The sequence below is a fragment of the Genypterus blacodes genome, unplaced genomic scaffold, assembly GCF_046128005.1.
Source record: "Genypterus blacodes isolate CSIRO-AG114 ecotype Tasmania unplaced genomic scaffold, CSIRO-AGI_Gbla_v1 ptg000055l_1, whole genome shotgun sequence".
NCBI classification, from domain to species: domain Eukaryota; kingdom Metazoa; phylum Chordata; class Actinopteri; order Ophidiiformes; family Ophidiidae; genus Genypterus; species Genypterus blacodes.
Genome location: NW_027466867.1, coordinates 76,896 through 101,753, shown reverse-complemented (window position 1 = coordinate 101,753; position 24,858 = coordinate 76,896). Strand labels below are relative to the sequence as shown.

The 24,858-nt window shown below is 49.5% G+C and overlaps 2 protein-coding genes across 3 annotated transcripts in view; one reads left to right on the top strand and one right to left on the bottom strand.

Annotated features, from left to right (window-relative positions):
* Nucleotides 1-10,526, top strand: part of LOC143002215 (putative uncharacterized protein MYH16) — a 31,863-nt gene extending 21,337 nt beyond the window's left edge. For both annotated transcript variants that reach the window (XM_076152207.1, XM_076152208.1), the window contains 17 exons: nt 1,509-1,565; nt 5,483-5,569; nt 5,673-5,918; nt 6,054-6,171; nt 6,637-6,764; nt 6,860-7,056; nt 7,131-7,263; nt 7,345-7,561; nt 7,708-7,844; nt 7,943-8,046; nt 8,271-8,463; nt 8,550-8,753; nt 8,932-9,057; nt 9,139-9,309; nt 9,412-9,612; nt 9,698-9,844; nt 9,935-10,526. In XM_076152207.1, the coding sequence (XP_076008322.1) occupies nt 1,509-1,565; nt 5,483-5,569; nt 5,673-5,918; nt 6,054-6,171; nt 6,637-6,764; nt 6,860-7,056; nt 7,131-7,263; nt 7,345-7,561; nt 7,708-7,844; nt 7,943-8,046; nt 8,271-8,463; nt 8,550-8,753; nt 8,932-9,057; nt 9,139-9,309; nt 9,412-9,612; nt 9,698-9,844; nt 9,935-10,087 (2,619 nt within the window). In that variant the 3' untranslated portion in view covers nt 10,088-10,526. The remainder of the gene's footprint in view (nt 1-1,508; nt 1,566-5,482; nt 5,570-5,672; nt 5,919-6,053; nt 6,172-6,636; nt 6,765-6,859; nt 7,057-7,130; nt 7,264-7,344; nt 7,562-7,707; nt 7,845-7,942; nt 8,047-8,270; nt 8,464-8,549; nt 8,754-8,931; nt 9,058-9,138; nt 9,310-9,411; nt 9,613-9,697; nt 9,845-9,934) is intronic.
* Nucleotides 10,527-10,761: 235 nt separating this feature from the next.
* Nucleotides 10,762-24,858, bottom strand: part of gas7b (growth arrest-specific 7b) — a 30,882-nt gene continuing 16,785 nt past the window's right edge. The window contains exons 4-14 of the mRNA XM_076151800.1: nt 23,987-24,075; nt 23,135-23,188; nt 21,010-21,099; nt 19,570-19,685; nt 19,224-19,298; nt 16,454-16,532; nt 15,639-15,767; nt 15,011-15,134; nt 12,630-12,709; nt 12,193-12,291; nt 10,762-12,050 (exon numbers count right to left, since the gene is read on the bottom strand). Of these exons, the coding sequence (XP_076007915.1) occupies nt 11,937-12,050; nt 12,193-12,291; nt 12,630-12,709; nt 15,011-15,134; nt 15,639-15,767; nt 16,454-16,532; nt 19,224-19,298; nt 19,570-19,685; nt 21,010-21,099; nt 23,135-23,188; nt 23,987-24,075 (1,049 nt within the window). The 3' untranslated portion in view covers nt 10,762-11,936. The remainder of the gene's footprint in view (nt 12,051-12,192; nt 12,292-12,629; nt 12,710-15,010; nt 15,135-15,638; nt 15,768-16,453; nt 16,533-19,223; nt 19,299-19,569; nt 19,686-21,009; nt 21,100-23,134; nt 23,189-23,986; nt 24,076-24,858) is intronic.

Here is a 24,858-nt window from a genome sequence, read left to right as displayed (position 1 = left end):
TGTGTGTGGGACAGTCAGTCAGTCGTGCTGCTGCTGCCTCACCATGGCTGTTCTCTCTGCAGACGTGTTACGCTGGCATGTGAGTTTGCTTGTTTTATTTGTTTTGGTGATTTGTTTCTTCTTCTATCTTTCTCTGAGCCTTTGAAACGCTTACAGCTGTTGTGACAAAGACGGATCAACCTTTAATGTATTGCTCCTTGTGTTTGGACTAAAACGGCTGAGCTCACTTACCGGACATTTGTTCCATTTTAGATGATCTCACTGTGATTGAGTTATTGTTATTGATTATGAATCAGAAATGGTTCAGACGCTGGATGTTTTTCAGGATGTTGTAGGTTTGGATCAGTGTAGCAGTGAGGTGTGTGTGTGTGTGTGTGTGTGTGTGTGTGTGTGTGTGTGTGTGTGTGTGTGTGTGTGTGTGTGTGTGTGTGTGTGTGTGTGTGTGTGTGTGTGTGTGTGTGTGTGTGTGTGTGTGTGTGTGTGTGTGTGTGTGTGTGTGTGTGTGTGTGTGTGTGTGTGTGCTGTAGCCAGTTTAGAGGCTTTCAGCACATCGTTGAGGGAAGGTGTTATTCCTGAGAGCGGCCCGGGGCTACACGCCGTGTCAGACACACTTCCTGACAACGGCACACTGATAGAGCAGCAGATAGAGCAGAACATGACACAACTTGGAAGGATGCAGAAAGAGAGAGCAATAAATTTTAGTCAAAAAGTACAAAAGGCAGCTTTGGCTGGAGGTGAACAGAGAAGCTCTTAACTGGACTGTGACAGATTGTTTTATCGTGTTATATTGGTCCTAAAACAAAGGTTGCATTTTAAAGGACAATCAAACTAAATCATGTAGTTTAACATGTTAAGTATCTGAAGTGTGGGGTTTTCATTCTGCTTTAAATTTGTACACAAAAACATGAAATTCCCATTTAATCTCCTGTTTTTAACGTAAAGGTGACTATTTAAAGTAACTGTAACTGGTAAACATTGGATTAAAAGTAGAAGGCATCCCAGCATGCACCAGTCCCTCAGGAGTAAATGTTCATGTTTACTCTTCACCGTTAAACCACAGTTTACTTAGCGCCGCTCGGTGGCGCATCGCAGACGTCCAGCCGGAAGTGAAAGCAAATCTGTAACAAGAATTCCTAGAATGTGATGCAAATGGCAGAGATGCGTTTGTGAGCGGCTGGAGCGCAGGCAGCAGCCCGGCCCGGGGTCAGAGCACAGATAATGGTGGTGGCCGCAGACATTCTTGCTCTAAATTGCTACCTGGGTAGAGCCAGAGGCCTGCCAAAGCCCCAAAGAGGGCGACATGCAGGGAACGGCCTCACCACACCGCCACTGTCCTGAAATAGCAAACAAGCTGCAGAGGTGACGCCCCGATGATGAAGACGCCGCGAAACCCCACTGTTCCATCTCAGAGGATGACGGCTCTGATGTTTGATATCCCAGTTGGTATTTTGTCCTGAACACTGATTGTGCATCATTTGGTCACGCTCCTGTCTTCTTCTCTCCTGCAGGCGCGCATCGAGGAGCTGGAGGAGGAGCTGGAGACCGAGCGAGCCATGAGAGCAAAGGTACGACACGCTTACTCAGCAACGCACCAAGCACAGCAGCCGACCGGCAACACACACAGGAGGCACAAAATAGAGAATAATGGTTGCACAGAAGTTCAGCCATCCCACGAATTATGATGCACAACTTCACTACATACTCAGAGCTAAACCCAGGTGTGTTCTGATACATGCCTAAAAGCAAAAACGTGATGTCTGTGATTTTAGCCTGCAACGGACGTTCCCAGCACCCGCACAAAAATGGTTCCGGGTTAAATATCGTCCCCCCTGTAACCCCTCTCCAGTCATGTAACCGTTTGAAACGAATTTTGAGTTTGAAACGATTTTCCAGGGCTAAATCCACTGACAACACTCTTTAAATGTAGTGATTGGATCTGTGGCTGATCTCTGCTGATGTGTTTATGTACACAGCGTTTTACCTTTTGACTTTATATCTAAGAGCCACAGTTCTTCAAATGATTACTTACATTGTTTATGCCGGAAGATTTTCCTGCCAATGGCAATCTCAAACCCTCTGGCATGGTGCCAGCTGCCAGTCAGTTTTAGGTGGACTCCTCCCACTTTGATATTCTATAGTCTCTGGATGGCACAAAGTCCCTGTAATGAAGACTTTCCTCTTTTTCCCCCGTAAACGAGACAAAGAGCAGCTGCCGGCCCTGCGACCTGTCAGAGATCAGGGGATCGCGTCCGTTTGCAGCGCGGGGGAGGGAGAAAGAAAGATGGCCGATGTGTTGGCAGCCGGTGGGGTACGCCTGGTGGTGCTGCACCCCAAACCATCTGCACCTGTGATAATAAACGGGGCGGGGGGGAGAGACCTTGTGTTTCTGATTAACGTACAGGGGCGACCCGGAGGCGTAGAAGGAGCCCCAACATCCTTCTTCCTCCTTCTCCCTCTGTTCCTCGATCCCTGGCACACCTTCTGGTTCTGGTAATCCCCGGCTAGAAGCGGAACAGAAGGCCAGGCTCCTTCTTTTTTTTTGGGGGGGGTTCCACCTTGTTTTTAACCACACAAATGTCTCGGAGACGTGTCCCTTTGTAACATAAAGACGCAGAGCCGGGCGGCCTGCTTCGTATGGAGCTAATCTATCGAGCTGGAAGCTTGAAGTGCTTGTTGTTTCAGCCGAGCCTCTCTTAAAACAGCCATAGCACCAAGCTGCCGCTCCTGCATCATGCTGCAGTTTCTGTGTTACAGTCGGTAAAAGCAGAGACGTAAAGGCACATATTTCATCCCGAGTGTTGAATAGAATGACAGCGGGCCCGAGGGTGTGTTTTGCACACTTCTCCCCGCTCTGGGTGGCAGTCTTAATGGTGCAGGGTCTCCCCCGGCCTCCAAGCACACAGCGTGGCAAGAGAGTGAGAGAGAGAGAGAGAGAGAGAGAGAGAGAGAGAGGCAGGCGCAGACATGTCGGCCTTTATCTGCTCTGCAGCCCGATTCTTCAGAGGAGCTCAAATCCGACATACCTCCATCTGCAGACAGGCTCGCCATTGTTAGGCTCTGCTCCTCGGGTCGCATGGGGGAGATAGCATCAGCAGATACAGGCTGACAGACAGCACTATTTTCCACGGGATCTTCTCCTAACTGGAATGCCGGCCGGTCTCTCTCACACACACACACACACACACACACACACACATGCATGCTTACAGTGCACGTGTTCATGGGTTCCTTCAGAGACATAGTTGCCCATCTATTACCGAGAGAAATCGTCCAAATTATTCTTATGAAAATGAATTCCTCATCCATCCGCTTTTCATTGTGGGTTTCCGTCGTTCCAATGTTTTGAGATGTCGCTGTTACTCTTTCGTTGTGATGCAACAGCACTTACGTAGATTTCAACCACTCATACTCTTATCGGCGCAAACCCAAACGCAGCAGTCGGCCCCATGTTTGGATTAATTTACAGCCCCAAAAAGTCCATCCATCCTCTCTATATGTTTTGTAAGACAGGATGCGTGTTTGGTAGCTAAATAATGGGCCTCTAGGTGTGGATGGAATAATATTTGCTCTCTTGTTAATGCTGCGTTTGAGAGTTCGCCAACAGTCACTCGCTCATTGTGCACACAGTTCATCCTTGCCAGAGATCTTTGATGGCTAATTCACTGTTTTCTTTGCAAACTTAACTGGAGTTTCCTGTTTTATCACAAGCAAAATTAATTTTTTAAACCCGCTGGGTCGTACTTCTCTAGTTTCTTAATCATTATTCCTAACGGCAGTGATAACATTTAACTCTCTGCTTTTATTGCTGTGCTTTGGGGTCACAGGCACTTAAACACAACAGCTTTACTGCTTCTCATCGTAAAGAGCGAAGCCCAATTATCCAAACTACTTGTTTGGCGACGAGAACAAAGGCGAATATATTGGTGAATATTACCCAACTTGCTGATCGAATGATGGCGTTGACAGTGTGGGGCGGCAACTTTCCAGTGGCTGGTCACGTGGCTGATTGTATCCATGTACAGCTGTGAGCAGCATCATTGGGATAAGAGGTGCTGCCCCCTGGTGGTACACAAGAAACTTAAGCAGAGAATCAAAACAGTTGAAATCATAGCAAAGTAGTCACAAACAAAATGTGTGTCATTGTGTGTGTGTGTGTGCGTGTGCGTGTGCGCGTGTGTGCACTCAACATGCTGCTGCTCCTTCACACTCTTGTGCAAATAAAGATGGATCTCCTTTCCCCCACCGGGTGACTTTGGGGAGCGCTGACCCTCCATTAGCATCTGAATGGGAGTGTGAGTGGTTTCGGTCCGGCGCTGATCCGTGAGGAGCTGTTGACTCAGTCATTGGTGTGGAGGAGAGCGATGAGTGAGCGGAGGGTGGGGTGGAGGATGTAACTTGAAAAACAGACTGCAGCAGGAGGGGGCGGGGTTTGGCAGAGGAGGCCCCCAGCGAGGATCATCTGTTTTTCCTTTTTATGCCTGAGGTGCGTTGACGGCTCATTGCTGCTCTCAGGGAGGCCTGAGACGCCGGCGTTTACAGGCCGGTCCAAACATCTACAGTAGCCTTTAAACCAGCTGTTAAAGAGACGCGTAAAAGACACAACAAGCACCTTTAAGCAGGCAGAGCACAGGCTGTTTGTGTGTTCAATGACTCAGTGTTACGAAACATCTGCACGTGTGTGTCACCCTGAAACACCTATCCATCAACTTGGGAACTGAAGCTCTATAATTCATAAATGGTGATAACTTTAAAAGACTCCACAGCTTAAGTTCTGCAATACTTTTCAACTTCTTATTTTCAGAGGAGGATCAGTAAAGTGAAGTTATAAGAGAAAACAGTGGAGGAAGTGTGTCAAAGCTTCAAAATGTGGGATTCATGCCCATAATGAGAACATTCGCTCCCAAACACAGTTGTAGTATTGTCAGTATCCCTCACACACATCACATTGGACCTAAAGCTTCAGGGCTGTTGTGTGTTCACGTGTGTCTAGGCTGATATCGACGAGCGCAGGATGGAAAGGTGAACTGGGCGTGGGGGGGTGAACACGCACAGGAAACAGAAGTTCACTGGCAATATTTGGACTGTGTGACAGCAGCTGACCCCACGCCGCGCTCCAATTGGATACCTGCTGCTCTCTCGACCTCCGACCCCTGGAAGGAGCACTTCCCGTAGCGTGCTGTCAGTCACAGCCAATTCCCCTGACGGTTAAATATCCTGTCCAACACTTTAGTGTCAGTGTGGAGGAACTAAGAGCTTTTCTTCCCCTCACGTTAAAGCCGTGTTTAAGCTGCGATGACGGTCCTGTGTGAATATACATGAATGTGACTCAACGTACAGACAAAGGGTTAAGTAGATATGTGGGGGTTTGTGAAAGAACCTAAATGTCCTTTTGACCACAAGCTGATTCAATTCCATTAACTCTGATTTGTTGCATCGAATCCTTTAAATTCCAACACAAGTCGTTGTTTGATTGTTTTGTCAGGTGGAGAAGCAGAGAGCAGATCTGACCAGAGAGCTGGATGACCTCACTGACCGCCTGGAGGAAGCTGGAGGAGTCACCGCCTCTCAGGTAAACAAAGCCTCACACGTGCTTCATGTGTGTGTGTGTCTCTGATCTCAAAGCGTAGTCAGGGCAACGCCTTAACTGTACCCTGTGTGTGCTTCACGGACAGATGGAGGTGAACAAGAAGAGAGAGGCGGAGCTCCTGCGCTTGAGGCGGGACCTAGAGGAGACCTCGGTCCAGTCAGAGGCGTTGGCCGCGTCTCTGAGGAAGAGGCACGGCGACGCCATGGTCGAGCTGAGCGAGCAGTGTGAGGGCCTGCAGAGGACCCGAGCCAAACTGGAGAAGGAGAAGCAGAACCTGAGGATGGAGGTGGACGAGCTGTCTGCGTCACTGGAAACTCTGCAGAAAGCAAAGGTGAGGAGGAGGAGAAGGTGGAGGAGGAGGAGGAGGAGGAAGGCTTGCTGATATTTATCTAGATCCACACACAAACCCTTTTCACACTGTTGATTTTGTTTCACTTTTTCATGAATCCCTCCCTTCGTGTCATAGACTTCCACAGACGGGCAGATGAAGAAGCTGGAGGAGCAGCTGTCAGAGGCCCACAGGAGAGGAGACGACCTGCAGAGGGCGCTCACAGAGGTCAACGTGGCCAAGAACAGACTCACAGGTAGACGGGTCAGAAGTGCTGCGAGTGTGTCGGGGGGATTATGGGCTCAGTCCCAATAAGACCCCTATGAGTGAAGGAACCAGGGATGTTGAAGATCTTAGAACATACAAGAACTTCACCAAGCGTGAATCATGAAGACAGAAACATGAGGTCAGGTGATGTAAATTTAACAGGCAGATATGAGAGCAATTTCCAGGAAAAGCAATCATTCTCTCTATTTATAGACGATAGCAGCTCATGAATGGAGATAAAGGTCCTTGTAATAGAACATTTTATATAAGTTTGTATCTCAGTTATGCCATGACGTGATCCACATCTACTGTTGTAACCGAACCGTGCGCACTTTGTTTTTCCAAGCCCACGCTTTGTGTGCTTGTAGCCATTTGTGTATTGCCACAGAAGCTTGCGTGTGTTTCCGCGGCGTTACACTGCGTCATTAATCACGGCTCTCCTGCGTCCTGTCAGCTGATAACGCCGACCTGAGCCGACAGACGGAGGAGGCAGAGAGCCGAGCCAGCCAGCTGAGCCGCTCCAAGACTCAGGTCCAGTCCCAGATGGAGGAGCTGAAGAAACAACTGGACGAGGAGGTCAAGGTCTGTGTTTGAAATCATCACAGGGTGTTTTTGGAGTGATATAAGCTTTTTCCGTGTTGCCGCATATGTTCAAGCCGTGTTCTTTCCTTCTACAGATCAAGCAGGCGGTCAGCGGCAGCCTGGGCTCCATGCGGCAGGAGTGCGAGGTGCTGAAGGAGCAGCTGGAGGAGGAGCAGGAGAGCAAGCAGGAGCTGCAGCGCCTCGTCTCCAAACTCAACAGCGAGGTGACGCACTGGAGGACCAAGCAAGAGGCCGACGCCATCCAGCACGCCGACGAGATGGAGGACATCAAGTACGTCGAGTATTAACCTGCAGTAAAATATAACATGATGAGGTACTTCTTGTTAAATATGAGTCGTGTCACAGGAAGAAGCTGGCGTCCAGGCTGCAGGAAGCTGAGGAGGCCGTGGAGGCCACACAGGCCAAGTGCTCGTCACTGGAGAAGACCAAACAGAGGCTGCAGGGAGAAGTGGAAGATCTCTGCATGGACCTGGAGAAGGTAGGTCAGACACCTTAACACCTCGCTTATTTTCCGTATCTTCTCTCTCTTCTCTCATCTTTCCATCTTCTCCCCCCCAAGGCCAGCAGCTGTGGTCAGGCCCTGGATAAGAAGCAGCGAGTCCTGGAGAAGCAGCTCTGCGATTGGCGGCAGAAGTGCGAGGAGCTGGTGGTGGAGGTGGAGGGTTGCCAGAAGGAGAGCAGGCAACACGCCACGGAGCTCTTCAAGCTGAAGACCGCCCACGAAGAGTCGCTGGAGCAGCTGGAGGCGCTGCGCAGGGAGAACAAGGCCTACCAGGGTAAAAGGGAACTAAAGATAAAGACTAGATAAAGATAAAGATAATAGTAAATATGAAACAAGGCATGGGAAATATGTTCCCACAGCTCAGGAACACTTCAGAGCAGAGGTCACTCATGTCACGTTTGCTTTTCTATTTTCCACCAGAGGAGATCGCCGACCTCACAGACCAGCTCTCAGACGGAGGGAAAAGCGTCCACGAGCTGCAGAAAGCAAAAAAGAAGATCGAGATGGAGAAGGAGGAGCTCCAGGCCTCGCTGGAGGAGTCTGAGGCTGCTCTAGAGGTAGAGCTCCTCACGTCTTCATCACTTCTGCCTCTCTGACGGGGGAGACATGATTTGACGCGTTTCCTCTTCTTCTTTGTCTCTTTCCTCCTTCCCAGGCTGAGGAGACCAAAGTGCTGAGGATGCAGCTGGAGTTGTCTCAGGCCAAAGGAGACCTGGAGCGCAGACTTCAGGAGAAGGAGGAGGAGATGGAAGCTGCCAGGTAACCACACTCGCTTTCCTCGTCTGTAGCACAAGTTCTCCTCTCCTCCTCTACATAAATGTTTTATCCTGTCCACTCTCTCTCTCTTTATTCCTGCCACAAAGTCATAAAACTTTATCTTTAGAGGTAAGAATTCAAATCTTCATCTTCAGGGGCTCCGCCCCTTCAAATCCAGGCTTCCTCCATCTGTTAATGTTTTGTTTTTCATTCATCTCTTCTCTCAGAAAAACCCACCAGAGGGCGCTGGAGTCTCTGCAGGCCAGTCTGGACGTGGAGGTCAAAGGCAGAGCCGAGGGGCTGAAGCTGAAGAAGAAGCTGGAGGCGGACATCAACGACCTGGAGCTCCAGGTTGACCTGCTCACCAAGAACAACGCCGAGCTCAGCAAGAACAGCAAGAAGATGCAGCAGCAGATTAAGGTTTGGATCCTTCAGCGCTTTAACCCTAAACCATGAAGTAGGGAATCACAGACTTAAGAGACGGTTTTGTTCTCCCTCTGTCTTAGGAGCTGCAGGTTCAGCTGGAGGAGGAGGCGCGCAGCCACGAGGAGTGCAGGGAGGAGCTGGCGGTGGCAGAGCGACGCTGCGTCCTGTTGGCGGGCGAAGGCGAGGAGACGCGCACGGCCCTGGAGAATGCAGAGAGGGCGCGCAAAGGTCTGGAGACAGAGCTGCTGGAGAGCAACGAGAAATACAGCGACGTCAACAACCAGGTGAGACAATAACGCTCTGATTGGCTGCGATCAATCTATAACGTAAACGTGTAGAAGAGAGGAGGAGACTCTTTCCTCCTTCTCTTTCTCTTGCTCTGATTCTTTTCGAAGGACACAAGAGAATAAATGATGAGAAAGAAGACAAACATCTGCTCACTCTGTGTCTCCTCTCTTCTAGATGCAGTCGGCTCTAAGCGGCAGGAGGAAGCTGGAGGTGGACCTTCAGGCTCTGCAGCAGGAGCACGAGGAGCTGCAGGGCGAGCTGAGGGGATCCACCGACAAGGTCAAGAAGGCCGGCTGTGAGGTAAACACACACAAGACATCACTCAAGTTCATCACACGCACAAGTTACCGTGTTCTCAACGGAGCCACTTCCTCCTGTCAGCTGGCCCGAGTGGGGGAGGAGCTGCGTCTGGAGCAGGAGCACGCGCTGCATCTGGAGAGGGTGAAGAAAGGGCTGGAGGCGCAGATCAAAGACATGAGCGGCAGGCTGGAGGAGGCCGAGCAGATGGCCCTCAAGGGAGGCAAGAAGATCATCCAGAAACTAGAGGGAAAGGTACGTACCCTCGAGCAGCAGTTATCATTTACACTCATATTCAGCCATCAATCGCTGTGAGATGGTAAGGTTGGTTGACCTACTATCTGTGTGTGTATGCAGGTGAAAGAGCTGGAGCTGGAGCTGGACTCGGAGCAGAAGCGTCACTCTGAGACGGTGAAGACGCTGCGTAAAAACGAGCGTCGGCTGAAGGAGCTGCTGTTCCAGTCGGAGGAGGACCAGAAGAACCAGCAGCGCATGCAGGAGCTGGCAGAGAGGCTGCAGAACAAGATGAAGGCCTACAAGAGACAAGTGGAGGAGGCCGTACGTCACCTCCATAGACACATTTCTGCAGTATTCATCCATCGTTATATTCCTGTTGCTCACACACGCTCTGTTGTTCCTGCAGGAGGAGCAGGCGAACATGAACCTGGCCAAGTACAGGAAGACGGTGCACGAGCTGGACGACGCCGAGGAGCGAGCCGACATCGCCGAGTCAGCGCTCACCAAGATCAGGACCAAAAACCGAGGCAGCTTTGGCAAAGGCTACTCCTCAGTGCGTGAACCTGAAGCTCCTGCACGGTGCCACAGAAGAACACAAACGCTGAGGCGACGTAGTAACGATTCTGTGCGTTTGCTCCTGCAGGGTTACAGCACGCCGTACCCCGGGATGGTCAGGTCGCCTAGCTCGGTGGGCTCGGAGGGCAGAGGAGAGAAAATCCTGGGCGACGACAACGAGTCCGTCAGCTCCCTCATCCCGGCGTACCTCAACTCCCTCAAGAAGCTCATGATCGAGTAGAGAAAGCGGCGGTGGCGGCGAGACGAATCCTCACAGAACAGAAGAACTGAAGCGTGGTATGAAGAAAGGCTGATACTGCAGGTTCACAACACAGCAGATACACCAAATACCTAAAATATACGACTGTATTCCTTGAGATCACGGCTCTAATAACTCACTCACCACATTTTATATCCTGCGTGATTCTTATACGTAAACAACGGATCGAAGATGAAACTTTACAGCCTCACTAAACTCAAAGCATCAGGCGTAGGTGAGTGATGTAGCTCATTATTATAAAACGCGTCCATGTATTCTACATAAAATTGTTTCATAGTAAATAAAGTTTGTGGCTGAAATTTTAACCCTTTTCTATTATTCTGACTTAATCTGTAACAAACAACAATTTATTATTGAATGTGAAAATGTTTTTGTAAGAAATAAAATCTTTGACATTCATTCATTCAACTTCTGATCTGATCTCACACTCTAAATTGTTCTTATTGAAGCTGTTAGTTGTTATGAACCAATCACAGGCCTCCATTCAGGATCCACTCTCTCTGCTCTGTGACATCATCTTATGTGACATCATCATTTTCCAGGTTTGCAACAGGGGAGTGTGGCTGCTGGTGATGTAACAAAGCGGTGACGTCATCTCTTTGGCTTAAAGTTGGCAGAAGGAAACAGACTCGGCAGGTGGTGATGTCATATACATTTAATTTCCATTTAATTAATGAAAAACTCCAACTTTTTAGCAGTTAATGTACAAAAGCGTCTCAGCTCTTTCCTCTTGGTGAGGTCGTACTTACATGTCAGACCGGACCAGAACATTGACACGGAATCAAATCTGAAGCTGTAGAATGTGTCTAATTGAGAGATCTGTCATTAATGTTGCAGATAGAAACACATGAAGTGCAATCGTCTTCATATCTAATCTATACCAGCTGTGGGTCTGTCAGGTCTCTGTCATATTTCACTGTTGATCCTTCATTTCAGTGTAAATCACGTTGATGTTTCATGTTTACACCAGGAATGTTTTCAGGATCATAACCCAAACATTTTCAGCTCCATTAGTCATGGAAACATAAACAAATTAGTTCATCTTCTATTCATATGAACAGCAATGTGCAGTATATTCATTAAAATCATTTGGGTATAAAGTGCAATTTGCGAATGTAAGATTAGAATGATTGGAATGATGAAGAAATGGAAGCGGAGATGTTTGAGCAGAGGGATCGTTTCTGAGCATGCAGTACCTGCTGGTGGCAGATAAACATTAGTACTGCAGGACTCTGGCAGGCAGTAATGGAATACTCTCAGGTCAGAATGCAGTTTGCTTATTAGCAGCATAAATTAATTCACATGCTTCTGCCTGTCGGTGCTTCAGTTGCATTGCCTGAGTTCCTTCATTCCACACTTCAGACTCAGACTCTGGATGCCGTTTTGATCCAGATCCATCATGTTGGGGTTCCTTTGGGCAGATCGATCGCACTTGAACCTCCAGATTTAGAGCTTTGTTTGGAACGTGTCCCAATAATTCATCTGAATACACGTGACCTGTTTCTAACTGCAGTATTGTTTGGCCTTAATCAGAGTATAATTGAAGTTTTAACATGCATGTAAACGATCCCACTGTAACAGTTTGGTTCCTGATTCAGACCAGAGCAAACGATCCGTAGGTCTGAATACGCCCTGGCCGATCACACGTCGCTCGGCCGTCGTAGCCAAGTGTCAGGTCACATGATTCATTGTTGGGGGTCTCACGGAATCCCATGAGCTCGGTCCAATCCTGTCTCAGTTTGTTAGGAGTCACACGTGGATCAGTGTGTGAATGTGTGTGTGTGCGTAGGGCCTTCACGCGCTCAGCAGTTCAGATCTCGATGTCCACCGGTCTGATTTCTCCGGTCTTGTGCTCCTGGACCCACAGCTCTCTGTCTTTGGAAGGGTCCACACACTGCAGGAGCTGATCCACCGGCTCCATCGTCTGGACAAACAAGGAACAGCAGTCAGCCGTGGCAGAAACGTTACAAACTTAAGCTCGGTTCTGTTCAGGAACGAGTCTGACAGTTGTGATGTGAAGTTTGCGTTGTAGTTTTGTAGCGGCCGTTTCTTGAAGTTGTACTCACACTTTGGTTGAACATGTCGGTCTCGTGTCGTAGGGTTGTGTACTGACACAGATGCTGTCTGATCATCTCAACACGCTCCACTTCCAGCCGCTCCAGCTCCTGAGGAGAAGCAGTATGAAGTGTTTGAGTACAGCGCCTCCTGCTGTCACTAAGCAGGACTGTACAGTGACAAGAGGGGGTTTAGTCTCTGATCCTTTAAATCACACACAGCGATACACAGATAAACATGATTGAAGGGGTCAAAGTTGTACCGGAGGATTTTGTATTAGTTAAATATGCAGTTGTCAAATTTGGTCACTAGGTGGCAGAAGAGCTTCACATTACACTCAGTTCCACAGTCCTGATGTTTTTGTGGTCGAAGCTGTTATGGTCAGCAGACACAGAGTAACATTAGTAACACATTGATACTTTGGTGTCTGACACACTGATGTTCTTACCAGGCTGGTGGTCACCATCTCCTCAAACCATTTGGACTGCGACTGATTATAAAGGTCGACACAGCGCATCAGGTCGTCTCCTGTAACAATGAAAAGAAAGAATACTTACAAATAATACAGATAAATACTTAGAAAGCCACACAGTTAGTACATTTACACTTAAAACTTTGATTTAGACAACAAACACCTGACCGCGCTCATGCTGCAAAACATGTACTACACGGTACCTCCAGTAGGTGGCGGTGTTACACAAATATTGAGTGACAGCAGACCTGCCTCCACCTCACTCAGCTGATCTGATTACTTACAGTGGATTGATACAGATTTCATTATAATATCATAAGCAGTATCCTGCCAGCAGCACACAAACATCATCTGTAAGATTCAATCACAGACAGGAAATCATCATCATCATCATCATCATCATCCTCTGCAGCTCATCACATGAATCTTCATCTTTTAATTGTGTAGAGGCTGAGTAGTTTGCAGCCAGTGTGGGACGATGAGGAGTCTGGGGATCAAAGCAGCCCCTCAGGGGACTCGAACAAATCCATGGCAAAATGTTTAGCTATGAGGTTTGAGGGGGAGAGACGCTGTCCCTCTGTCATTGTTGTGAGTGGAGACATAAATCTGCTCCGATGGGGTTTGAGCTCCTGCTTTACGAGCGTGTTGGGGTTGGATTTGGGAAAGAGGACCGCCTGGAATATGCTTTCAATAACAGAAAGAGACGAGAAGAAAGTAGGGAGAACTCAATGAATGAAGCAGGAGAGGAAGACGAGCCCAGAGATGAATGAGGGGATTTGAACCCTAGCCAACCTCCCAACCTCCTCGCTGTTCATTTTTGAAAACTGATTTCAACTAATGTTCAGCATGAACGTCCCAACCCAACAAAGGTTCCTGAAACCCCTGGTATCAGTAAAAAGCTGTGAGTGCTCCACCACAGAGCGAGCCAGCAGCGAACCCATGGGGCGATAATGAGCCTCTTTTATGAGCAGAGCTTTGGTTGTTTTGGCATCGTCCTCCTCTCACGCTGCGGTCATCACTGGCAGCCGCACGCCGTCAACAACTGCTGCTGCTGTTCACGGTGGATGTGTACACACAGCGTAACAGAGCAGTTTATGTGTGTGTGTGTAAAGGAGAGAGAGAGAGAGAGAGAGAGATCAGGTTTGGATCAGTGCTTTGTGCGCGTGTGTGACAGCTTGTGGTCGTCTCTGGTTGTGTCATGACGTCACTCTGAGTGGAGAGCGGACATGTGTTTGTTCTTGGGTGGTCACACACCTTCAAACCGAACCGGATCGGGATCCAGATCAGGATACACTTGTGGAAAGAAATGTGTGTGTGTGTGTGAAATCCTGCAACTAATCTGAAAACAGGAGATTTTTTTCACCAGACAAACTCTAATTTTGTGACTTTCATATGATTCTTATTATTTGTATGTGTGTGTTCATTTTCTTCACATTTTGTACTTTTGCCTTTGAAACTAGAAACTACTTTGATACGATTTCCATGCAGTTCTTCTTCCTCACACCGTCGTTGTGTTGTGGTATTCCTGTATGTTTACTTAAGGATTTCAAGTTGCCTGCATTCTTCTCTCTCACATTCTTTCCACTCCAATTTACACTAAAGAAAAACAACATTTTGTGGTCAGAATCAGACTAAATTATTATTTTTAGACAGTATGTTTGGCCGTGTGTCTGTGTGTGTCTGTGTGTGTCTGTGTGTGTGCGTCTCGCCCACGCCCTGTCAGTCCGGTGTGAAGGCAGACAGCAGAGCGGGGAAGTTTCCCTCCTCTCCCTCCTCTCCCTTCTCTTCCTCCTCTCCCTCCTCTCCTCCTCCCCAGTCTGATAAAGCTCCTGACTCACGCCGAACACAAACACGACGTCTGGGTTGACGCGTCTCCAGCCGGCGGTGGAACGCGGCGAGCAGCTGGAGGAGGACGAGGGTGAAAGGTCCAGTAGGTAACCATTAACCAAACTGTATGTGTGCGCCCGTCACGCTAATCTGAGTTTCGGCCACGCAGTTAAAGCCGAACACAAACCGCAGCTGATTGCTCTGAGATCTGTGATAAGTTAAGAAAACAAACATCTGGGGGCTTTTCAGGCTCCAATGATGAAGTCCAGATCCTTCACGCCGCCTCACTGAGCACCAGCAGGTCTGAAGCGGCTTTCTGCGCTCCTTCTCCTTCATTTGGAACGCCGGTCAAAGTTTCAAACCTCTGAACATCGACGCAAAGCAACCCTGTCATTCTAAATAAGACACATGGTTTTGCTCAAGGGCAGACGGGCGATTTCACGGGCCGACGCTGCTCCTGACCTCAAATAACAAACACCTGAGTGAGACGGTGACCCGGCGGTTTGACCTTCGACCCCCCCGACTCTGACCTGCTTGCGTGGATTTCCTGCGGGCCTTCTTGATGTCTTCTTCGATCTTGTTGCTGAGTTTGATCTCCAGCTGCTGGGTCTTCACCTCCAGGTCTTTCTGCCGGTCGGCCAGAGCTCTGCGGGCCTGATGGGAGATAAGAGGCTCGGGGTCAGAGGTCACAGCTGCTCAGGACAAAACTAATCTCAGAAATGGTGCACTGCAGTGTCATGGACATAAACATTGTTGTTATTTAAGCAGAAACTGTGCTTTGGGCTGCGTTCATTCATCACGCTGGTCTGTGAGTCTGCAGCAAACGTTCACAGCGTTCATCCATCATCTGCCCCTATCTTACTTCCTGTCTCAATTCTTCACCAGATTAGATCAGATGAGTTTATCGGAGGCAAACCGGCGCTCAGATGACGGATGATGTGAGGAAGATTTGCTGCCGCCTAAAGCTTCAGCCAATCAGTGTCTGCGGCTTAAAGACCAGGAAGTGTCCAAGTGACAGGAAGCAGCCGTCTGCTGCGGGAGGAGGCCAGGAATTTTAATCACCAGCGAGACAATTTCTACATTTCTGGTGCAGCGACGCGTGGGGATGAAGGTGTTACACGAGGGTGTGTATGAGTATGTGTGTGTGTGTGTGTGTACCTTCTCCACCGATGCGTAGCGGCCGACCAGCTGCTTTCGTAGGTCGGCGATGTGATGTTCGAACCTCTTCATGTCCTTCTTGAAGTTCTCCCTGAAGGTCAGCAGAGGCTTCTCCACGTCGCTCTGCAGCTGCTCAACACAAACAACAAACTACTTCAAGGAAAGTTTAGAATGTGCAGCCATACGACACTTTGCTGTTGAATCCAGACGTTCCCCTCCCCCCTCCCCCGGCGCTCCTACGTGCAGGAGCGCCAGATGAACAGTAGGAGTCACTGCTGCAGAGTCCTCCTGATGTTCAGCGCTGAGAGAGGAACAGGAGCCCAAACAGAGCAGCACCAGAAATGAACGGTGTTGCTTTAAATCGTATAGCTTCACGATTGCGTCTGTGGTGAATGAGATCTACCCCTCCTCCTCCTCCTCCTCCTCCTCCTCCTCCTCCCCTGAACATCTGTGCACCTCTGGAGAAGCACTGATGTGGTCTCGTTCATGGGCCCAGCTGTGCTCCTGGCCTCTGCCTCTCTGATTCCCTCATCTAAACTCTTAACCCTCTAATAAGAGTCACGTTCCCCTCTGAGCCGGAGACGGTACCGACCCAGATCCATGAGGAGGAACAGGAATCATGGAATCTTCCCTTATTAAGGCAAAAGACCAATCTGAATGACAAATATGAGGCATGCCTCCACCAAGAAAGAGATCCAGACCCACTTTTACCTCAGAGCCAGGAGGTCGAGAGTTCAAACCCCTCGCTCGCCCTAATCCTTCCTGAAACAGTGACGATGCAGGGAAGGAAGGTAAAGAAAGAAAGAAAGAAATACCTTAGAGGAGAACTTAAGGTGGACGTCGGCTTCGTCTGCCAGGCTCTTCTTCAGCTGGGCCCAAGCCTGACCCAGAGTCCTGAGAGAGAGAGAGAGAGAGAGAGAGAGAGAGAGACAGAGAGAGAGAGAGAGAGACTTCAGATTACCAAGGACCACACAGAGTTTAATATGTGACGACATGCAGGGAGGCTTAAGGAAAGGGAGAAATGCCAGAACACAGTCACAAGTTGGAGTGATGGGTGAATCCTACCACACACACACACACACACACACACACAGGGTTCAGCTGCAGGGTCGGTGCAAAAGTTCATGGATACTCGACTCCCCCGTAAATCTCCAGAGCGGCCCTGGACCGTGAGATATGAGTGTAATAACGGCGTGGAGACTGAAGATGAGCGCTTAAATGAAGCCTACACGCTTTATTACGTCATAATTATTCACAACCGCTTCTTAAACAGGCCGGACACGTGTTCTGCCTCAAGAAAACTGCTTGACTCAGTTAAGCTTGATGGAAAATTGGATGTGGCGTTGATCCAGGAGGAGCAACTCTTCTCTTTGTCTTTATTCAGAGTATTTCCACTGTAAAAGCAGGCCGTCACACACACACACACACACACACACATGGTTCCTGATCCAGGACAGACAGTGTTTACGGTTGAGCAGGTCACTTCAAAGGGCTGCTCTGAATGGAAGACATGTGTGGAATTCCCTCAGAATGACATCCAAAACATTCCTCACTCCGTCAGAGTGAAATCTGGCACCTGCGCTGCCGGCACGCCGCGGCCAGGCCGGAACACGGGCCGGGCCGGACCACGGGCCGGAACACGGGCCGGGCCAGATCTCAGGCGTTCTGCCACTTGTGATTGGTCCAAACATCTCATGTGTGGTTGCATCACCACTGAGGGGACAGAGCTCACATCGTGTTCTGGTTCGTTCGGCTGCTGCGTCCTGCAGCTTTCTGTCACATGCCTCGCGGCCACGTCTCTCGCAGGACAAACAGCAAATTGAAGGAATCAACAGACGGAAGGTTCTAGGCCGCAGCTCTGGTGGACGGCAGGAATGGACCCAACAAAACGCCGATTGTCCTTCCTGACAACGGGACAACAGACCAGAGAAGAATCAGAGTATTGTGCCGCACGTCTCTGCGTGTGGGCAGGATCCGCACGCTGGCAAAAACCGGATTCTACACGGGACAAAACCCGACCCACTCATCCCTCCATCGCCATGCCAACAAGAGGAGTTGACATACTGTTTATACATGTAAACACTGCAGCAAAGAGGAGAGTAAACGCAGCTCAACATGATGTAAACCTTAACAGGATGAAGGAAAGACTAAGAGAGAAGCTGCTTCTTCTTCTTCACTGCTTCTCTGAGGAACATCTAGTATTATTTACATGAAGAGTGTCAGGGTGGAGTCACGAGTCACAGCGCGCTCACACCCCAACACCAAAGGAACGCTTGATGCTTGCGTGCTGTTCGGTTGCTATGCGGCGCAGCAGCGTTCTCGGGGGAATCTTACAATAAAGAGGAGTAGACGAGCCTCTTCTCTCTCTGTGGTCGTCTTCGTGTCCCCCTCAGAGGACGAGACAAAGAGCTGCTCTCAGCGTGATATCTGTCTCCTCAAATCCCAAACTGCCCTCATCTTCACCCCTCCCCCTCCACCCCTTCTTCTCCTCCTCCTCCTCCTCTGCTCTTGCTGTCTTAATGGCTGAAATGAGCTGCAGGACGGAGATCAAAGCAGGCGGTGATTTACAAGGAAGAGCGCACAGTGAAGGCCTCGGGATCCAGACTCGCACCGGGACGTCTCGCCTGGCTGGCTGACTGACTGGCTACCTGTCTGAACGACTGAATAATTGGACGTTAGTTTGCGCGGAGCAGCTGTTTGTTTGCCGTCTAACCAAAGGCAACAAGAACAGACTTCAGCTCAGCGGGACGACTCATCTTTACAAACACACCGCCGCTGTTTGTCTAATCAGCTTTCAAACGTTCCGGAGAGAATCCCAACGTCTCCAAGGAAACGGAGCGTGTCCCAACAGAATTTGGGGGAAGTTTATAAAAAGAACAACGAGGGATCTATTTGAAGTTGCACGTGGAAACAGACTCAGGAGTTCTGTTATGTGGGACATCCCGAGTCCTGGACTATGTGGGACACCGTCCAGGGAAGAACCCACTTCTTCTCCCAAAATAGCTTTTCTCCTCCTGCAACTTTGAAGCATTTCCATTCTGACTTTCCTCTCCATTGTGCTGTGATTGGCTCTCAGAGTTGAGTGGGCGTGGCTCAGTCTTCACTGTCACCAAACGAGGGCGCTCATGTGACCTCACCACTCGACCTGATGGTGCCCATGTGACCACAATAGTTCAACGTTCGACTTTTCAGCCTTGGCGAGGGTATGAAGTCTAATCAGCGCCCCCTGTAGTATGTGTGTGTGTGTGTTTGCAGAGCTCTGTGCAGCTGTTTAGTCTGGCTGAATTCCTCCTCACGCGTGTGTTTGCACGACGCCTCCCTGCTGAACTCGCCTGCTCTGCGTCTTTTGCCGACCTTTGACCCGCTCAGGGACACAAACCTCCTCTGCAGCATCAAGTCTAAGAAAAACCCTGAAATATAAAACTGTCCGGCTTCTGGTAAGTCGTTGCATAGTGGAAAGTCAGTCAGAAGGTGTTGACGTGCTTCTCGCTGAGTCACATCTTCCTCCTCTGCCAGGTTCCTCTATGAGGATGAGTGTGAGGTTCCTCTTTCTCCTGGATGTCCTGCGGGGAGGAGGTTACTCACCCTTCTTCCTGGCTAGCGAGGTGGATCTGGGAGAGCTTGGAGAGGTTCTTGGCGTACTCCTCTTCTATCTTTATCCTGAGGGAGGAAGAGGAGAGTTTCGTTACCAAGCAGCGTTTAGCAGAAGTCCCCGGGCGTTTCCTGCGTTGTGTAACAAGTTGATGTGCACCGGTGAGGCAACACCAAGAAAAGGGAAACGGTTTAGTTTGAATGAGAACTGTACGGTTGTCATGGCAACCTGAAGGCGAGGCAAGCAAGAACGAAAAAGGAAGTTCAGGGACTGACCAATAAACAGGCACACACAGACACACACACACACACACACACACACACACACACAAACAGTCACCTTTCCCGCACAAACTCGGCCATCTCCTTCTGCATCTGTTTCCCCTTCAGCTGTTTCTGCAGCAGAACCTCAAATCCTGTATCAGCCGCGTTGCCTTGGGGATCCTTCTTATCCATCTACGAGACAAACACAGCGACGAACACCATGAGCAAACAAACACAAACATCACACCTTCCACTCTGATGTGACGGAGGAGCCGCAGACACGCCTCAGAGCCTCTGATCATCTGTGAGAGCTGCAGGAACGTCTGGAACGCATGAGATGTTTCCTAAATCACAGCTCTTTCCATGGAATGCTGTGAGTACTTTGGACTGTAGTAACTCATGTTGGAGTGTGTGAGCAGAGAGGAGGGGGGGGCAACGTTCTCCAAACACCTGGAGCTCCTACCAGGACCGCTACGGCTCTGCTCCGGAACTTCTGGGACTGAGCAAAACCAGGACGGTAAAGTGGTGTAAGCATTGGATCTGGACCAGGAAGGGACTGGAGTGTGTGTGTGTGTGTCTGTGTGTGTGTGTGTGTGTTTGTGTTCTGTACAAAACCTGATCTGCTTTGTTTTCACACTAAGGTGCCATTCCCAGGCTCGGGTGTCCACTTTCTCCAGCCCGTGTGTGTGTGTGCACGCGTGTGTGTGTGCGGAGTGTGTCAGCCTCACACACTGCACCTGGTAGAGATTACACACTGCAGGGGCGGGAGGCGTCCCGAGCAGAGCGGCGGGGGCCAGCTGGCTGGCCGTGGGCCCAAGCGCTCCGTGTAACGTGTGATCCTCTCCGTCTGGTGGATCTGATTAAATGCAGCGTCGTCGCTCAGCGTGCAGCGCGCTGGCTCGCACAGGAACACCGGCTCGTGGTGAAACATAAAAAGGATCCGGTGCTGTTTCTGCTCTGCTGGACCCTCAGGGGGAACGTCCATTTAGTGCTTTACTGCTGAGAGCGACAGAGATGATGTCACTTCTCTGAGCCATATTTTGCGATGAGAGCAAATCAATCTTCTTAACAAACCGCCTCAGCTGGTTGAAGAGCTAAATTGACTCAGGAATGTTCTCCGCTCCATTGGCTGAGATTTCACACGACTCTTCAGGATTGCACAATGTTTCTCCATAAAAGCTGTCGATTGATAAGTTTTGAGCCTAGGCTGTTTTGTATTTTCCATCCAAACCTTCAGCAGCGCCAAAGATTCCAGGGGGATTTGATCCACGACTCAGGGAAACTAATCAAGCTTAGGGAGGAGGGGAGAGACAGCAGGGGTCACATCAGGTGAGTGGAGAGCAAACCTGAGCCTTCAGTACCTTTGGGAAGAAACAGAACCACTGCTCCTGACTGCAGGCACCAAAGTGAGCAAGCAGATGATGTCATGTTTGAGGGGCTGGTCCCCGTGGAGACGCTGCAGCCGTCTGAGGCCACCAGCAGTTACACATGTCGTGTGTTCAGTGTTTGCATTTACCCAGAAGTAGTCGCAGTAGCTCCATTCGTCCGGTTTCAGCAGCTGCTGCTCGGCCGTGCTGAGCGGAGTCGGAAACGTCACGCAGTTAATCTGCAGCAGAAGAAGAAGAAGGGGAGGACGGGGGGGTTCAGGTGAGTACAGGTGAGCAGGACATCAAGGATAATGACTGGAATGAAGTCTTGTAAATTGACTTGAGACTTCCTAGACGACACCTTGGTCGCACCTCTGGGTGACACACACACACACACACACACACAGACACACAGACATCTACTCTGCTATTTCGGGTAGCCTACACTCTGTTGCTTTGGCAACACTCTCATCTCCTCACCTCCAACAGACTCCAAAGTCAAACCCTGTCCAGCCTCACGTGTCTCTAAGCTCAGAGGCGACTCAGCAGCTTTGTGGGTCTCCACTTCGGCTCACAGCAATCAGTGGAACGCTCCTAAAGATCTGACTGCAGTTAAATCTGCTCACTGACCCACGAGCAGCAGTAGAGGGGCTGGATGTGTTGGTTGAGGCTAATGGACTCAGCATCCCTCTGTGACTTTGCAGGGTAGAAGCGAGTGTGTGTGTAACCAGTGACAACAAACTGCTCCACCTGCATACTGAATCATGAAATCTACTTTAACAGGAAAAAACAGCTGGATTTCCAAGCAAAAGCACTTCAAACTCCATCTCGTCTACAGATTCTCCTCCTATGATTACAGAGTTACAGAGAGTTTCATCTCCAAAATGCTCCCACTTACAAACACAACGATGCCAGTGGGCGAGTTCAGACATAAACTTCTGTCTTTAAGGGAAATAATGGAGTCGTAAAAAGAGACGGCGCAGCTTCAGCAAAGGATTCTGGGTAAACAGCTCCACTTTATCTTCTCTCACAATTGTTCCAATTAACCCCAGGAAGCAAACAGCCTGCGGAGAAGACGAAGCTTCACTGCACACACGACGCCGCCGCCACGTTTGATGCCAGAGCTCTTCGCTCTTTGTTCGCAGACGGACAAACTCGGGCCTGCAGCGGCGCCGTGCAGGCTGAGCGTGGACAGGGCCTTTAATTCAACCTTATCTTGGCTTATGAAGGCTTATAATTAGTTTGAGGCTTCTTATTTAATCGGCGCTGACGCTGACAGAGACTGACCCCTTGCTCCACACACACACACACACACACACACACACACACACACACACACACACACAGGCACAGTTATCGGCACTTTCTAACGCATTCTTTCATGACCCCAATTAAGTTGATCGATCATTTTCCTCCATTAAGTGCAGCTCAAAGTGCTTTAGATTGATTGGAGTGACAACAAACCAGGTCAGCTGTTAAAACACACAAAGATACTAAAGACTCAAATAAAACACAAGTACAAGAAATCACACCAAAGCAGGGAAAATCAGATAGAATCAAGATGAATCAAAGACAAGAGGACATTTAAAATGTAGTAAAATGAATAAATTCAGTAGTTTCAAGCATAGAGAAGAAGAGGAAGGACGATGAAAGTGAACAAGAATAAAAATAAATCAAATAAAAGCATTCAAGATGAAACAAAGAGCTCTTCAGTCTGGACCTTCAGCAGATCTTAGCCGAGGTTAGGTCGGTGCAGAGTTTACACTCTCTTTCGCACGTTTCCTTTTATAACCATCTACTTATCATCTACTTATCACTGCGGTTGCTATGGAAGCGGACACCTACCTCGCTCGTCATCCTCGCAGCAGCCTGAGCTTTTAACACGGAGAGAGAGAAGAAGAACAAGAAGAAGAAGAAGAGCTCCGGCACCTCAGACTGACGACCCCACAACTGAGGACAAAGTCCGCTGGATGCCCCACAGGGTGATGTCACTGTGTGTGTGGGTGTGTCTGTGTGTGTGTACTGTGGTGGAAACTCCGGTTGAAAATAAGCCCCAAACACTTCTCTTTTTTTCTTCCAGAGTGAAAAAAAAGCTGCGGAAGCTCCAACACTTTCACATCTGTCACATGACCAGCCATCTGTTTGTCTGTTTATCATGTTACCAGGCAACCGCTCTGTATGTTCATGTGTTCAGCCTTGGTGGATGCATGATGGTTTGTTTGTGAGGCAGGTGCAGGTGTGAGCTCTGAGCCCCGGGGGCGGCCGTACACTCACCGTCACACTCGTCTCCTTGCTCTGTTTCCTCGTGGGCGACGTTGACACGGGGCTCTGCGGAGAGAAGAAGAAGAACGCTCCATCAAAACCATCCTCCAGGTCCCATATACGATCCATTACACACACGCACGCGCACACACACACACACACACACTGATGTTCTCCTTCCGAGCAGTGTTTGTGTCTGGACCTGCGCCTGCTGCTGCTGCTGCTGCGAGTGTGTGTGTGTGTGTGTTGCTGTGCAGAGTGGGGAGGATAGATCTGCAGTGTGAAGCAAAGCATGGTTGGAGAGAAAGATTCTGTGTGTGTGTGTGTGTGTGTGTGTTCTAACAATAACAATGCAGAGATTCCTGGTGTCCTGGATCTGTGTGAGTCACAGTGAGTGTGTGAGAGTCAGAAAGTAATAATCACACACACACACACACACAGTGATAGTTTGATATGAAATGGAGACGCAGCTCCTCTCTGTTGTTGAACTTGAGCTCAGGAGTCACATACGTGTTGTGTTACGTGTGAAGTGAGTCAATTATCTCGTCTTGTTTCAGTGCTGGAGGGCCGAGCCGCTCTGTGTGAGCATCCAGAGCAGCAGCCCGAGGTCAGGAAGCTGTAGCTGAACTACGTGTCTGCAGAGGAGCCTGGCAGTGGTGAGGAGTGTGAGGGCGATGATGAAGAGGGCTAGTATCGCTCAGAGTGGTTCTCAAAGTCGGGGGCACCAATGAATGTCTCTATGCTGTAGTTCAACCATCCATCAATCAAACTTTGATGATGTCAGCAGTAGAAAACAAAGAATGTATGTCATGTCCTCTTGACCTTTGACCCTAACCCCTGTCCCACTCCGTCCCTCAGCCTTACCTGTGGCTCTCCGCTGGTCTTCTTCACCAGGCTGTTGTGCAGGTGCTCCCTAGGATGCAAGGGGCTCCCACCCGAGTGAAACCCGTTCACTGCACACACACACACACACACACACACACACACACACACACACACACACACACACAAAGAGTTATAGTCAGAGGGAGAGAATGGGAGCAAAGGAGAGATTAAAGGACAGAGATGTCATTAGTTCTTCTGCGTCTGGCACACGAGCGCCCCTGCTGCTGTAAAAGCCGGCGTCGATCCGCAGGGAAATTTATCCTAACGACTCAAAGCGACGAGCTGCTGAACTCCACGTCTGATAAATGTCTCTGATAAATGTCTTTAATGGTGACGGAGAGAACAAGGAGTCGCTCGCTCGCTCGCTCGCAGTTTGTCAGGAGGAGATTATTGAGTCGTGGAGCCAAATTCCTGCTCCTTCCTAAACGTCTCGCCTCTGTGAGTGAACCTGCATGGAGGACGAGCTGTCACAGCCTTTGTCCTCTAACATGGCTGGACAGACTCAGGGGACCGGGACATGTCAGGGACGTCTTGGCCGAGACAATAGCCTCAGTGTGTTGGCGACAAATGGGACGTCCAGAATGAGACCTTATTGGATTATATGTCTGGAAATTGGATTGATTTAGAGATCAGGGAGCTTCTGTCCATTAATGGAGGACGAAATTATCAGAGTTAAATCAAATGAAGAGAAGAAGAGTCAGAGGTTGGGCTGATTCTGTCGCCTCCTGCCTCATTCTGCTTCTACTTCAACACATCTGCAGTTGACTATAACACACAAGTGGTTGAACTGGAGCGGGACCACCTCTGATACTGGGAGACTCAGAACCAGCAGAACCTCACCACCTCTGTCT